Source organism: Pygoscelis adeliae, unplaced genomic scaffold (assembly GCF_000699105.1).
Source record: "Pygoscelis adeliae isolate BGI_AS28 unplaced genomic scaffold, ASM69910v1 Scaffold155, whole genome shotgun sequence".
In the NCBI taxonomy this organism is placed as follows: domain Eukaryota; kingdom Metazoa; phylum Chordata; class Aves; order Sphenisciformes; family Spheniscidae; genus Pygoscelis; species Pygoscelis adeliae.
Window position 1 is genome coordinate 1,325,977 of NW_008824932.1, and position 17,054 is coordinate 1,343,030.

At 38.5% G+C, this 17,054-nt stretch overlaps 1 protein-coding gene across 1 annotated transcript in view; it reads left to right on the forward strand.

Moving 5' to 3' along the window:
* CLSTN2 (calsyntenin 2) overlaps positions 1-17,054 on the forward strand; it is a 268,987-nt gene that overhangs the window by 236,084 nt on the left and 15,849 nt on the right. Inside the window, exon 10 of the mRNA XM_009325105.1 lies at positions 3,296-3,458. Within this exon, the coding sequence (XP_009323380.1) occupies positions 3,296-3,458 (163 nt within the window). The remainder of the gene's footprint in view (positions 1-3,295; positions 3,459-17,054) is intronic.

The following is a 17,054-nucleotide window of genomic DNA, read 5'->3' on the forward strand; positions in this document are numbered from 1 at the left end:
GAAAGCTAGGCAGAGGGTTGTGAATATGCATGGCTCTTCAGTACTGAACTGAGGCACTGGGACGCTTCTCGAAGTACAAGTTCTCTTTGTGTATCTAGCCAAACAGGTGAATGATCCATTTTGCATGAGTACGCCCCAGCTGACCTAAGTGAGGCTAAAAGAGCTGTAAGCTGTAAAGTGCCTGTTCTCATGTGTGCATGCCATGCCCTGATGTACAAAGCCATAAAAAGAGGCATTTTGCAGACCAACAAAGTCTGTTTCTAAGCACCATGTGCTTCTCAGACCAAAGTACTTTGGTTTCAGTCCGTTCCTAAGCATTCCAAGATAAAACAGAAAAATCTCTGACATTCTTCATCAGAAGATGCTAAGAGCTTTATAGCTAAGAGCTATAAAGACATAAATCTTTATGTCTTACTTCATAAGATTTATACTGAGTCTGTTTTCATCTATTTCATAAAAGCATATTCCAAAGCAATGGCTTGTAATCAGCACTAAGACTTCAAGCTGGTTAATTCACTGTGATTTGCTTAAAACATTTTAGAGGCAGACTGACGTGACAGAGTGATTAGAGCAACCTAGCCATCCAGCAGTCTTTGAAAGCCAAGCTCACTCATCTGTAATTTTATCTCATTAGGATAGCTTTATAAATTAGATTTTTAAAAATAAAGTTCTTACTTGAGATGATTAAAATTTCTTTATTTGCCGAACTAGTAGATCTTATGATTTTATTTTCATGGCTTCTCTGCAATCATATTACATTCCATTGCCACTGTGGAATGCATGCAGGGAAAAAATTGGCTTCCTATGTTAAGAAGGTGAAGAAGGTGTCTGAAACGACAGCATAACAAATTACACTCCACAATTATTTATTTCATTATTTTGTTGCCTGTGAAATGGCCAGGCATGAAATACTACCTACTGCTGAGTGACTGGGATGTATTCCAGAGTTTTTAAATAATGTTATTGTTTCCTTGCAGAATATTTGTTTTTACGCTGGGACCCAGTACAGATAATTAAAGATCTTTTGGTGGAATATACATGTGTCTGTGTACCTAAGCTGTATTGAAATCCTATGACAATTAAGCACCTGACCAGCTTGGGTGCTTTTGAAATCTCAGGAAGCACTGAGCTGAGACTTTAAGTGCCTAAATTCCCTTTAAAATAAAACTTGATGTGTTTATGTGTTGGAATTTAAGGAAAAGCAGGCAAGTGATGGTTTGAGGACTTCGCCAAGCTGTCTACACTTGCACTATCTTATGTTCCAGAATGTATCAGAAAAAATAAAGGTTAGTAAGTACTCTGTCTAGTGTGGACATCTGCAGTTGGACACCTGCATTTTTCTTGGAAGCACTGGAGCCCAGTTGCTGGAGTCTTGAATTGTGGAATTTATGTAATCTTGTGTTTCCAGAAACATTTTCTTAGAAAAATGTAACTGCCCTATTGGTCAGTCAATAAAGTAATCAGACTAGCTACACGTTATCGTGCTCTTTGTGTACATGACGTCCCAAAATGTTTGGGTTTGCTATATTAAAGTGCTCTGGCTTTGGCTAAATATGAGGAGGATTGCTCACTCATTTAATAGCACTTGGGGCATCCCAAGCGATGCAGTTTAGGGTTGCAAAACAGAAATACTCTGGAACAGTTCTCTGAAAAGTGTCAAGTATTAACGCCTGTAGTTTTTGTCATGCAAGATGTCTCAAACTCAGGCACGTCATTAATTTTGTTTTATATAAAATGTCTGACACATGCAGCTGTGACGCATCACATTCTAATGATCAGGTCAGGAAACTTGGCAAGCTGTTTTTCCTTGAAAGGGAGGAACGCATAATATTATTCGTGATTGCTGTTTGTTCAATAAAGTTTTCAGTCTTCCAATTTATTTACTTTCAATTTTGGTTTCAGTTCATTTAACCTTCAGAAAACATTTGTGCTGTCTACTGCTTACAAAAGGAAGGCTCTAGCAGCCCCTTGCTGCATTTATCTCTCGCTGTGGAGCTATGATGTCTGCAGTAATAAATGTATGTGTTTGAAATAGAAGTGATTAAGTTCTTGTTGAAATGTCTTCTGGAACAAAACATTAGCTTTTCCTTTCAAAGGGCAGATATTGCAGCAGATAGCACTTAACCTGGCCAAGGACAAAGTGTTATGTTTAAACATTACTTTTCTGCTTGCCTGTATGAAACAGCAAGGATATCTGCATTCAAGCACTTCCATTTCTTAATACATCAAAACAAGTATCTCTACAGAATTGAAAGTAGCATGATTGTAACTATTGCTTCATTTTAAAAAACAGCCCACCCATCCTACCAATTTGCTGTGATTTATTCTTTTGAACTTTTAAATCTGAAAGATACAACAAAGGAAAAAAGAACTGGGCAGGCATTGATATTTACACGCTAGACTTCTGTCTTCAGAGGCACTGATTCATCTAGCTGTACATTTCTGAACTAAACCCAAATTTGACCATCTTGCAGTAATCCCTGGTTGTCCAGCTCAGAAATTCATATGAGATTTGACACTAATATTGTCATCTTGAAAGTACATCGTAACTGTGGCTGTTGCTTTCCAAAGCTGATGTATATCGGTGAAACTATATAGATCCTAATTTTGCCGACTATCTGGGAAAAAGCTCAGGGCCAAAAGATGGAGCATGGAGAAGATTGGAGTTTCCTGCCCAAATCAGGTAGACACAGACTACTTGTCCATCTGTGTGTATACAGAGCACAAGAGGGGTCCTTCTAGTGCTATGGAGGTCCTGATGCATTGCATAGGACTTTCTAAGTACTACTGCAATAAGTTAATAATGACAATTGAATCAAACCATTGATAACTCATCAATCTAGGGACTTAAGTGCTATGTGTTTTCTTAATTTGAAGCTAATAGGGATCCCCAGTAACTATGCCGATACGTCCCAAGTATGCATCTCTTACATACAGTTTTGTATTCTCAGAAGTCAATACAGACATTAGGAAACTAATATTATGTATTAACAAATGTGAAAATATAGAGCAAATACCAAATTGTCTGATTTTTCTATTTTATCCATGTCTTGTTTTCAAAGAGTGTTTTAAGATGCCTCTATTTATCAAATATATTCTGCAAGTATACCACGAGTGTTTATCAACATTGTTTTAACTTTCATTAATTTTAGTGATGTATAAATTGCAATAATGATATTTTTTTCTATGAGTGGAATTTGAAAACAATACAATTTAAAAAGCGTATGGGATATAAAAATTAGTCGCCTGAGAATAAGTGCTAATTAATATTTTTCTCTTGCATTCTGTCTTTCAGATTTGTGATAAAGAATGGCATTACTACGTTGTCAATGTTGAGTTTCCTGTGGTTACGTTATACATGGATGGAACAACATATGAACCCTACCTTGTGACCAATGATTGGCCTATCCACCCTTCGCACATAGCCATGCAGCTGACAGTTGGTGCTTGTTGGCAAGGTAATAGGACAGCAAATAATAGACAGTAGAATTATGAATTCAGACCAAAAAGAATCTTACTTGTCTCACTAACTGCATAGTAAATAAATCACTAGAAGGTTGACGGTATAAAATCAGAAGTAAATCCAGAGTTAATAATGAATCAAGGCCAAGGATAAAAGGGATGGCACGTTAACAGGCTTTGCATTTCCATCACCTAAAGAAGCATTGGATACAGTTTGTGTATTCAATGTGAAAGATTGTCTTCCTTATCTTTTGTTTTCACTTTCTTTTAATTGTTTCCCTTGTTCTCCAGCTTTAAGCAAACTATCTAAATATTACTCTAAAGAACTCCAGTTCTCTCCTTTCAGTCTCTGCGTCAAACTTCTTTCACAACTCATGGCCCAATACTGCGCTCTTCAGTTGGATGTGTATCACCAGTAATTCCACTAATTTATCAATTCACCCCGTTATGGACTAGATGTAAAAGTGAGAGTAAAATAAAACCAAAAGTCACAACCCCAGAGCCATACTTGTATGGGCCTTTGCTTAAATATTAGTTTTTCCTGTTTTCTACCCTTTATAATCCCACTCTTCTCATTTTTTTTCCTGGTCCTTATGGCACTGTTTCTTTGTCTGTTCTCTGCCTTACACCTGAAGCAGTCCTCTTTTTCTGCTCATCTGCTCTTGTAAAGTTGTCTCTGTTACCCTTCCATGTTGATTTTCTATTTATGCACTATGTCTTGTTTTCACTTAAGACAAAGTATGAAGTGAAGCCAACTGTATAATTAGGAAAAACATGATTGTGTTTCTTCCCCACTCTTCAATGTTGGCTCACTTTCCGTTACTACCTTGTTTGCCAGTTTGATCTCTGCTCATTCACAATATGTTATCTGCAAAATTTGGACATCTTATGCATGTCAGAGCTCTTCAGTGTAAATAGTATTAGAAGCAAATCCAGCTGTTGAACACCTTGGAGTAAAGATCCAATCTTTACTTTGATGACAACATGCAGAATAAAGCCACACTAATCCTAAAAACAAGATTTGATAAGTTTTGGATATTGATCACTGAGATAGATATTATGATAGCTAGCTAATCAGCATGACGCTAATCCCATATATTTGTAAAAGTATAGGCTGAATCTTGTCTAACTGGTATTTGCACGTGTAGGCTTCCATCTCTATAGGATGATCTTTAGGTGTATTAGAATTTTTCAGTGACGTTAAATATACAACAGAATACATTTAATTTTATTCCAAGGGAATGTTACTCCTTTTTTAGCTAAAAATACGTAGTGAAATACCTATCAAACTCTTGAGAAACCAGAACTTCAGTTTAGCCAGTAGTTTACTGGGAGGAATAATTGACAGATACCAATTTGATTTACATGGATTGTCTTTTAGTTTGGTCTGGTTTTTTTTCTTATGTAGTTTTGGTGCAGTATTTTTAAATCAAAGTTCCAGAGTTAACAAATGCAGGTGTAATTCCTGAATGGAGTAAATTCAGTTGTTTCCAGACATGAGCAAATGCCACAGGGACTGTGGATAATCATTGAGTATTGCCTTCTGAAAAATCAGCATTTCTCAGTAGCTGTGCTAAAGAAATTTTATTTTAATCCCTTACTTCATGTTTATTTCTAGGTTCTTCTGCATAGGTGTACATAAATATTTTTGTGCAGTATTTGTATTACTTCTGCCCCTTAACTTCTTTCATTCATAATTGTGTTTTTATCACTCTCTAACAGCAAACTTCAGGGGTTTTTTCCCCCTAAAAGCCTCAGTATTGGTGGGAATCCACTCCTCCCAGCCCTCGCCTGGATCTCATGTTAATCATCATGCAGGTGCCAGGTTTTGAGAACTGTGGAGCAGTAACTGTATCCATGGAACGTGCACCGTATAAGCAAAAGCTACGATGCCAGTTTTGCCACAGTGCCGCATCTGTGGGTTTCATTTACCTTCAAGGCAGCTGAATACATAAGAATAATCTTGTTTCCTTTGCATCTTTGTCTCTTTATAAGCTCACATTAAATTTAGACCACAGACTATATTTGTATTTAAGCTCTTAAACAAATAGAAAGTTGCAATTGTTTCCAGACATTTTTAGCTTTGCCTTGAATAATTTGATGGCTTAATGAATAACCATTCAGGATAAGATTCTTCTTCCTTTTTGGGGAAGCATCTGATTTAAACTACTGAAATTTTGCCTATTGCTGCTGTCAATATTTACTGCAAGATTATGTTCTTGCTATTTTAATAGTGTGAGAATTGGAGCTCATCAAAAGTAGAAACAAATTTTCCATCTCATGAAAATGTCAAGATTTAGCTAAGATAGTGTGCTAAAGATTCTGATAAACTATCATATGTCAGGCAAAAAGGTGAACTTTTAATGCTTAAATGAAACAAGATTTCAAGATACTGCTCTTGGCAAAGCTTATCTTCTGATAAGTTTGTTTTGATCACCTCAAACTATTTTAAATGAATGGTATGGAAAGTCACTTCATTAATAAGATTCAGCACTCTATTTGAGTCTGTTGAATTGTAATTATTCAACATATAAAACCAATCTATCCCGTTCAAAATGTTAATTTTCAAAATCCATGTATTTCAAGAAAAAGTGGATCTATCAAACAATTTGACTATAAATAGTTTCAGTGAAACTGTTAACTGGATCTATTTAGGATAATACATTTTGGCGAGTAAGAATAGGCCAAACCTTTACATTTTCAAAGCATTAGAAAACTGCTTTACAACCATCTATGATTTATTTCAGTAAAAATATGCAGTGATTTTGGTGTCTTAAGCCATTCAGGGGTGTCCTTGTTAAGAGGATATGAGGAGTTTCTAGCTCTGGTTTGCTCAGACTATTTCCTCCCCTTTTCATCAAAGCATTGGCAGAATAAGAACACAAGCTCTAACCTCTTCCTTCAGAAAGGACAAGACTTTTTTTTTCTGTCTTTACTAAACCATTTTATAGTTCTGAGTCCACAGTATCCATTTATCAAAGTCAAATTATTTGAAAAACAATCTCAGACAACTAAATGAACCAGAAGAAATAACATTCCTTCTTCTTACCACACCAATTCTGATTTGCTCACAGCAAAAAGTAAGTCATCATGACTGTGGGGCAACTTAAGAACTGGTGGGGAGCAGGAAGAGTGAGTGTATTTAGAGGGCAAAGCAAAAAATCAAGAACAAAAAGAATTGTAATTTACTCTGTTAGCACTAATAGGAAAATCTGCTACTGCCATGAAGGATTTACCTTTTCATATATGACAATTTTCAGTTCTGGTCTGGAAACTGGGAATTGTTCTGCTGTTTCTCTAGGAATCTGAGAATCCTCCAGGTTATGAGACAAGTGACTCTCTCAGCCCTGGTCTTTTCATCACTTACGCCGGTACTCGTCCTGAGGTTACATAGCAAGTATCATGCTTGCACCTCCTTCTTGTCTTTCTCAGAGTTACGTCATGCAGGAGTCTCCGGCACAGAAAGAGAATTTTTTTCTTTGAGATTCATATTTCCTATTATTGATATTTCAATTCCAGAGTAACTCTTTTCTGACTTTTATAGCCTTGTTTATAGCACCCATTATGAAAAGTTGGGTTAGTTTTTATTTCTACCTTCAGCTGTTTGAGTGAAATATAAGAGCAGTTTAAGTTCAGTGCTGTTCTCCTGAATCTAACATGAAAACAAACCAAATGTGCAATCTCTCAGGCTTACATGATAAAACTTTAGCCTATGATGTGCTCACTGTCCCATTTGCATCAAACCATTTGCCTTTTTTTTTTTTTTTTTTTACTTCAACATTCCAGTTGTAATGCGCAAGTCTCTCTTACATCTTTACCCTTGCCTCAGCAGGGTAAAAAGCATGCCTGATTTTTTTTTCCTGATTTTACACAATATTTCTTTAAATAATGTGAGTTGAGTGTTAGGGCTGTCCTAGGAGGAGGAAAAATGAGCCTTTTCCTTAAGAGCAGAGTCTTGTCTAGGGGGCAAGAGGGTATCGGAGGCAGAAGTCAGGGTCCCAGTGCATGGATGGCAGCCTGGAGACAAGCAGAGAGCGAAGACGGCTGAGAGAGCAGAGCGCCAGGCTTTAGCGGTGATAGACGAGAACCTTCCTAGGGTCTGTCAGGCACTGAGTAAAGTTTACTGCAACCCAGGCAGTCACTCAATTACCTAAAACCAAGTCTGGGGGATAGTTTCCAGCTTTAATGACAGTTGGGCATGAGGAAAATTGTATAAAAAAATCTTTTTTACGTTTTGTTCTGGCATATTCAATATGAATTTTTCTCTACTTAAAATTAGGTATTCTGGATGTTACTCTAGTATTATCTTCCTTTTTTAATTTAAAAACCTTGGTTTTTTCTTCAGGGACCCTAGAAGGCAGAGCCACCTCATTGATTTAGGGTACTATCACAGTGGTTAGCACAGAGTTAATTGGTTTGTATTTTGTGTAGTTCATGTTTAATACTGCTATACTTTAGGGGGGGTAGTTTATTTGAGGGTGGGAGTTAAAGCATTATCTTTAGGCTAAACTGTTTGTGTTGATTCAGTTACATGTGACTCAACAGCAGTGACAGCTGGAGACAGAAACTTCTTGCCCTGTTGCAGCCTATCATCTCCCACAGAGTGCCAGTCTGCACACACGGCAAGTCCTAACTTACTTCTTAGCTGTGATTTCAGTGACACTAGGCCTGGGAAAAGGTAACACTGGCTGCAGAGCTAAGCAAACTGGACTCCTAGTGAACTAACTGCGGGCAGAAATGGACAGTTTGGAGTGCTAGTACAGCTGTTCCTGAAATGAGGCCTTTATGCACCCTGGTAAAGTTTGGCAGCTTTCTCTGCAGATACTTAGGGTTAAAGACATAACTTAATTTTAACTTCTTTAAAAGGCCTTTTTTGTTCACGTCAGTGGTCTCACAGCAGAATGCTATTGTAGTTCCTGTTTTCTAAGTAATTTCTGTTTCCTATTCTATTTTTCTTTTTTATTCTCCTGCCATTTTCCTCTTTCCTTAACCTAGGCTGGAGACCATTTTTTTAATAGACTCCTTCTGTGGATTAACCTTATTAACCTTATAGGTCAGCACTCTGCTGACATATCAATCACAAAGTTGCAGTCAGAGAACTGACTTACTATTCAAGGCAAGAAGAATGGTAAGAGTTAAAAGTTGGAGAGGGATCAGATCACTGAGAGACAAATACACTGTGGGCAGCAGCCTGTATCAGTCACCCTTGGACTTCCCCCAGAAATTAAGATATTCAACAGGTAAAGATTACCCCCTACGGTGCATTCTAACACCAGTGGGTCATGCCGTGGGGGCTGACATAGCTTGCACCAACCTGAGGCCTCAGTGGAGTGATACAAGCAAACAAATTAATGCAAGGCCACTTAGGTAGATTTCAACATAATGTGATGCTGAATATCTGTATACTGATGCTTCTGTTAGTACAGCAGAGTTCTCTCTATATTGCCCTTCTCTTCAGAAACAAGATGGATTTCAACACACTTCACAGATCTTTGCTGGAATTTTAGCTGTAGCAGAAATACAAACCTATGTGGAAGGCTAGTTTAGGAGGGTGTTTTCTCGGAGAGCTGCATTTGCATTCAAATCTGTCACTAATTCAGCATAGATATATGTCCCTTACTTAATTGAATTTCTGCACTGGGGACTATGCACCGGCACAAGAATGTTATTTGGAGAATAGGAATATAGTTTTTGGGGCAACATTAACATCACTTGGACTGTGATCTACTCTAAGATATGTAAGATGATTGTAACATTTTTCCGTGATTGTCATAATTTCCCACAGTTCCCCTAGAAATAACAAAAATGTATTGGCTTAATTGTGAGAGATTATAGAGTGTTTGTCTTATCTTGAGAAAAAAATAAATAGCGTAAGTTATACAACGCTTTTGATCTATGGATCTGTTGCACAGAGATAGGTTAGCATATGCATACCTAAGAGCAGGTAGCTCTTAGTGTTCTCTGTACTTATTTCAGATAATGCTTTAAAGCCTAAAGCTGTCTGTGCGAGGTCATCAGGTTACGATATCTACCAAGAACAGGGGCAGATTTCAGTAGTGCCATGTTTGATGAGTAATTTTCTGAGTCATTTTTGTCTGCGTGATATACAAAAAAAACCACTAAAACTTTTTTGTGCTAAAAGGCTCTGGGGGTATAAAAACTTGAGTCGCTAATTGAGATTACTCCTGAGATCTATGTTAGGTTTCATCCTGTTTAACAGCCAATCTACTTGTCAGGGAATTAAACCCAGCTCCCTAAACTGCCATAATAAAAAGATGGGATAAATTTTGGGGCTTGGACCTGAGGACTTCAGAGCCAGAATGTCTTGCAACTGCTTCCAGATTCACTTCAATCTTTATGCTGGGAACCTGAATAATCGATCATTCCTTATTTATCTGGCTCAGTATAACCAGAGTCTATAATGTCTGAAAAGAATCACGTCTCAGTTGGAAATTCTCTTGATTCATCATTTCCAGTGAAAACCTCATTGTGCTTAGATTGCCCTGATAATTACTTGCTCATTATTAGGGTAGGGCAAAAGGCCTAAAAGAAGATCTGTGAGCTCAATAACATCACTTGTTTTGACAAAAAGGCATGATTGTTCTTTGGAGATTGGTAAGTGAATGCAAACAGCACTTTGCTTCTCTGAAGTCAAAACAAGACAACTGTAAAATTCAATGGTAATCAAGTTCTGTCACGCTTTATATCAACCCAATGTGAAATTAAAAAGAAAAAACCCAAAACAAAATGGTGTCATGGAAGTAGGCTCTGCTTCATTAATGAATGCGCCTTAATGCCATGAAGTCTGAACCCTGAGAATCTTCAGTTTCCCCTGGACTCTCCAATGTTTTATCTAACAGAACCTCCTCATGGCTGGGATCAGAAGGTGCTTGCTAGATGGCAGTCCTTAACCCCCCAAATTGTTATTCATCTGAGAGATTCTAGCTGTTTACAACAAGGTGACGTGTATACTAGAAGCATTTGTTTTCCTCCATGTGTATAAGGGAGTCATCCTGACCGATCTGCCCACAAGTAGGACAGGCATCTGCAACATACTCATCTAAAATTAAGTAGGTTAATTCTGCATTTGATCTGTTGTGTTTGAAATTTCAGGCACCAACTGTAACTGTGCTTGTGACTATTTAGGAATATGCCAAACACAGCGATATTGTAAAGTCTTGCTTTCATTGGCAGCTTGATCACTCTCCACTGGGGGCTGCTGTGTGGGTGCAGCGTACTGCCTTTTCTGGTGCGTGCGTCCTCCGACTTGTGCGTCCTGCTCCAGCGTGCTGTCGTGCTGGGCTTGGTGTGAGCACAGGCACCAGCTGTGAATAGCACAGGAGGGGAGTAACACTCAGAAGTAGTCAGAGGGTTATAAAGGTCTTGTGGGGAGGGAACACCCTGACCCTCGTGTAGGAGGTGCCCCTGCCTAACCCTACCCCTAGGCTGCAGCTAATATCGTGGGACATTAGTAGACCCTGATAATTCTAGTTATCTAGATAATTCCAGTAGCAGCATGCACTTTATTTTTGCAGCTCGTTCGGAGCCCTGTGCCTATTTTATGTCTTAGCTATCTCTTTCTCAGAACCATAACCCAAGTGTCTGCTATAGTGGTTTTATCTGGGGGGAAGCCCAGCAGGCCAGGGCAGGACCCTTCTTCTTCTGTATGTTTTGGTGTCAGTGTGTGTGCTGTACTTGTTCACCTCCACCAGCATTCACGCTTAGCAGAAGAGGAAAGTAACTCAGAAAGATTTTTTCAAGGTGACCCTGAGTAAAGTTCTGATGGGAGGGACCCCTCTGCCTGAGCTGCCCTACTTGCTCTGCATTCATAGAGTTCCAGACAGAAGAGATCAGAACCAGCATAGGAAAAGAAGAATCCCAGTCCAGAAAATAGTTACTATTTTAGCAAGTGAAAAATGTGATGCATACTACTTTGACAATGACTAAGGAGTGAACAGCATTATAGTGAGTAATTATGTATGTCAACAGTTCCTCTGCATGCCTCCCACAGTCTGTTGACACCATCTTCCCATTATGAGGATTGAATTAATGCCAAAAAGCCAACATCCATCCTCCTGTACCTGCCAGACTTTGGGAGTGGATGTGCGTGCTGGGTCAGGTGGAAAAAGCAATGCACAATTTTATCAACAAGGTCTGAATAACACTGTGGCCTGTGTTGCCTCACAACTGTGATGGTGACTGCAACGTTTACATTTAAGGAAGGAAGGGACAAAAAACAGTAGCTTCAAAAATTTGTTATGCAAGGGTCTGTATGAGAATAAGTGACGTTGTTCTATAGTGTTGTTTCAGCCTTTTTTGTGTTACGGACATCAGCCTAATTCCCTGACCGACAATAGGGAAGGTTCTGTTTTCCTTTGTTGGTCCCATCATTTAGCTAAGTCTTAACTACTTTATCCCCCCAAGAATTAGCACTCACAGCTTACTAATCTGTAGTAATCAATAAACATAAAGCTGAGTGAAACACAACATGCAATGCAGTTGAGGAGTAGGTTTTCTTATTCTCTCAGGTCTTGATGCTATAACATCGTTGTGGAGGTGAGCTGTATCTGAGCTGTATCTCACTCATTAGAAAGGGCAAAAAGACCCTGACAGCAAAAAATCCCATGAAACTTGCTGAGGCAATCTAAGTTAACTGGGTGGCCTGACCTCTGGATAGAAACTGGTAGATGCTGTGTTACAGAACACTTTATTTTTCACTGCACCGTGACAGTAGGAAGTAGAAAAAAATTTAGGACACTTGGATTACCTCAAGATCATCATCACTGGAACTCCACTTTGTGCTCTGGATTGTTGTTCCAGAGGCTTGTGTAATCTACTTAGGTCTTCGTCATTATCTCAAAAATATTGTTGCTTAGGCTCAGTTTGGTGTCAGAACCAATAGTTAAGTTCAAAGTGTCTTAGAGCAGTAAGAGCTGTTGGGAGTAGATTATGCCTTTTCCTCGGTTGTTTCTTAGCATGTGGTAATTCCAGTGACGAGTCAAATTCAGACAGTGGAACTGAGCATTCCTCCTGCCCAGTGAAGTCAGTGGCTCTGAGCTGCCTATCAGCTGCTTGTGGACCTGCACAGGCATGAAAAGTTATCATGTTCAGGGTCAAAGGATCTCTACTTGAAAAGATCGGTATTTAGAAGAATTTGGATAATATTCTGTAAAAATGTTACTACCAGCATTAGCTCTGATTACGCACTGTGCTTTAACATGCTACAGAATTACCATTTTCATGCTGGATGAAATATATTTATACTCATCTAATCTTGGGAGCTAAGAATTTAGAGTGACTAGGACTTGAAGATTGGCCATCCTGGGCTGAATTTGCACCCACTGAGAAGCTGAGGTCAAATGCTTGAAGAATATTAGGTTGCAGAAGCAGAAGGAAAGACAGCATTCAAACATACTAATACAGTAGAACCAAGCATGAATAAAACGCTGATACAAACAGGAGTAAAACAGCCAATTGCTGAGGATTTTCAACTTATTCTGACAATTTTTTCTTCTTACATTTTTTGAGATTGAAAAACTATATTCCCTTTTATCAAAGCTAGAATACAGGATTGTAGCAGATAGATTGGCTTTAGGCCATTCCTTCAATTTTAGCAAGAGTTTTGGGTTTTGCTTCCTGATTTTATTGCATTGGATTTTGTCCATTTACAATCTAATAATTACTGGCAATTGAAACACATCAGCAAGCTAACATACCCCACTGAGCTGAGAAGATTCTGAAATGCTGAGGTAGAAGAATATCAAACCGTCAACATGCTGCAATTACAAGCAGCTGTGATAAGAGTCAGATATAATGACTTCTGTTCACCTTCGAGGATAAAATTGGCAGGTATATAATTTTGTCTTTAACTCTGGTAAAAGGTGCTTATGGAAGGCTTATTTGGCAGTCTATTTTTTCTAATAAAGTGTGAGATAGTATTCTCTCTTTAAGTGCTCATGTTTTTTCATGTGGAAAAAGCTATTCACGCTGCCCTGGATTAACAGGCATGTCCTATGTAAAGCACATATAATGTTGAGAAGAACGCTAGGTTATGGTTAGTACTTCAGATAATAGCAGGAGTTCCAGGAAAAGCATCAGGGATGATCACAGTCTACAGCGTTAGGTAGAAGATGTAAAGAAAAGGCCTTCTTTAGCCTGGCAAAGGAAAAGGGAAGACATAGCCATATTTTGACAGCTCACATTCCCTATTAGGAATAAACTTCCGACTCTAAGGCTCAGCGGTCATTGGAGTGGATTGCTTGGGGAGCCTCTGTCTTCAGAAGAGTTTAGAACAGCTCCAGCAATTCTCAAGAGGGGATTAAGTACAGCTGTTCTTGTCTTGGGGCTAGGGGACAGACTGTATCATCCCTCAGCGTCCCTTCAGACTCTCCTATCAGTTGTTCTAGTGCAATTGTCCCAGCCTGAATCACCCTGTCGTAACCATGGGCACAGTTTTGCAGGTTTTCTCTACTGACACAATATGACACTAACGAGTCCCAGCTATTTTTCACTCAAGTTTTCTTGAAATACTTGCTTTTTTTACATAGCAGTTGATAGCCTCTCCAGAACAAAGATTACATCACCTCCTTTACAGTCCAAAAGCAATCTATACATCAGCACAAACCCCAACCTTAGTCCTGTGAACAGGGTAAGTATGTAAGCCTGTTCTTCAAATACTCACTGTTTTTATAGTGCCTGTATTTGCAGAGCATTTTAAAAGCTTATTCCTAGAAACACTCATATTCTCTTCCATGCTGTTATGTTCGTGACTGGGCAGATGACTTACAGGACAGATGACTTTAAACAAGAATTATACATCTCCAAGATGGTAATGCCTCCTTGTACACCAGAATACTCTGTATATTTAATATGGTTTATGCGCAACTACTGTATTATTGTAAATGACCTAGCAATGTAATCGTAAGTGCTTTGTCAATGACACCAGAGAAGAACTAGTCCAAAGTGAAAGAACAACCAATCAAAAAAAAAAAAAAAAAATCCAACCCTGAAGTTCCTATTCATGGATGTAAGCACCAGTCATGTTGCTCTGTAGCTTTACTTCAACTGGTTTATCCTGCTTGTATCTGTCAGGCATAGCCACAGCACTGAATTCTTTGTTCTAGCTTCTTGTCTAGTCCTTTATACATTTTAATGAGCTAGTTTCACATTTAAATACTTTAGCTTATCTGAGACGGCTTCTTATTTTGCGTTTCCTCAGAACTATTAAGATCTACTGGCAGACTTACTGTAGGTTTCTAAATTTCAAAGCTCCAGGATTAGTGTTGGTGTCTTATCCTTGGAACTTGCTGTCTTCAGAATTCTGTTAGGGATATGAGAATTTGAAGCTTCAAAGCACAATGTGATTCCCTTCTTCTGTAAGTTCTTACCTGGTTTTCTCTCTTTGTCTCCTTTTTAGGGAGAGGTTTGCATTTTTTTTTTTTTTTTATTTGGCTTCCCTTTTTTTTTCCAGATACAAAAATTCTAATAAAGTGTGAGATAGTATTCTCTCTTTAAGTGCTCATGTTTTTTCATGTGGAAAAAGCTATTCACGCTGCCCTGGATTAACAGGCATGTCCTATGTAAAGCACATATAATGTTGAGAAGAACGCTAGGTTATGGTTAGTACTTCAGATAATAGCAGGAGTTCCAGGAAAAGCATCAGGGATGATCACAGTCTACAGCGTTAGGTAGAAGATGTAAAGAAAAGGCCTTCTTTAGCCTGGCAAAGGAAAAGGGAAGACATAGCCATATTTTGACAGCTCACATTCCCTATTAGGAATAAACTTCCGACTCTAAGGCTCAGCGGTCATTGGAGTGGATTGCTTGGGGAGCCTCTGTCTTCAGAAGAGTTTAGAACAGCTCCAGCAATTCTCAAGAGGGGATTAAGTACAGCTGTTCTTGTCTTGGGGCTAGGGGACAGACTGTATCATCCCTCAGCGTCCCTTCAGACTCTCCTATCAGTTGTTCTAGTGCAATTGTCCCAGCCTGAATCACCCTGTCGTAACCATGGGCACAGTTTTGCAGGTTTTCTCTACTGACACAATATGACACTAGTGAGTCCCAGCTATTTTTCACTCAAGTTTTCTTGAAATACTTGCTTTTTTTACATAGCAGTTGATAGCCTCTCCAGAACAAAGATTACATCACCTCCTTTACAGTCCAAAAGCAATCTATACATCAGCACAAACCCCAACCTTAGTCCTGTGAACAGGGTAAGTATGTAAGCCTGTTCTTCAAATACTCACTGTTTTTATAGTGCCTGTATTTGCAGAGCATTTTAAAAGCTTATTCCTAGAAACACTCATATTCTCTTCCATGCTGTTATGTTCGTGACTGGGCAGATGACTTACAGGACAGATGACTTTAAACAAGAATTATACATCTCCAAGATGGTAATGCCTCCTTGTACACCAGAATACTCTGTATATTTAATATGGTTTATGCGCAACTACTGTATTATTGTAAATGACCTAGCAATGTAATCGTAAGTGCTTTGTCAATGACACCAGAGAAGAACTAGTCCAAAGTGAAAGAACAACCAATCAAAAAAAAAAAAAAAAAATCCAACCCTGAAGTTCCTATTCATGGATGTAAGCACCAGTCATGTTGCTCTGTAGCTTTACTTCAACTGGTTTATCCTGCTTGTATCTGTCAGGCATAGCCACAGCACTGAATTCTTTGTTCTAGCTTCTTGTCTAGTCCTTTATACATTTTAATGAGCTAGTTTCACATTTAAATACTTTAGCTTATCTGAGACGGCTTCTTATTTTGCGTTTCCTCAGAACTATTAAGATCTACTGGCAGACTTACTGTAGGTTTCTAAATTTCAAAGCTCCAGGATTAGTGTTGGTGTCTTATCCTTGGAACTTGCTGTCTTCAGAATTCTGTTAGGGATATGAGAATTTGAAGCTTCAAAGCACAATGTGATTCCCTTCTTCTGTAAGTTCTTACCTGGTTTTCTCTCTTTGTCTCCTTTTTAGGGAGAGGTTTGCATTTTTTTTTTTTTTTTAATTTGGCTTCCCTTTTTCTGACCAGATACATTGCTGCCGTATTAGTGGCAACATGTACTTTTAAAGACAATGTAAACAGATAAGTATAACATTTTTGCTGAAAAGCCGATGTCCCTGTAATGTACTCTCTATTTACCAAATAATTGTCTTGGTAAGTATCAGAAAGGCCAAAATTACAGTACAAACTAATTCTGCGCTTTAGCTGTTGCATACACGAACATTTCTATGAAACCTCAAAAAAAATCTGCTCAGAGGAAGTTTTCTGTATAATGGACAAATGAATGAAAGAGTGGAGAAGAACAATCTCTCCTTGAGGATCTTTCTTTGGGGTAAAAAGAGGCAGTTTGTGCTGCAATGTTAACAAAAAAGAACAAAACCTGTCTACTTCTATGAAGAAACAGCCTGCTTAGACACCTTCTTTTCTCTCCGTACATCAGTGTGTATTTTCTTCACTATATAAAATAACTCGAGTCTTCTTCATAGTGCTCGTACTGCACAGACTAGAAGTGATGTCTTTCAGGCTTTTAGGTAGCAACATCAGCCTAAAGAAAATTTGCCACTTCATCCCTATCCGAACCCCAG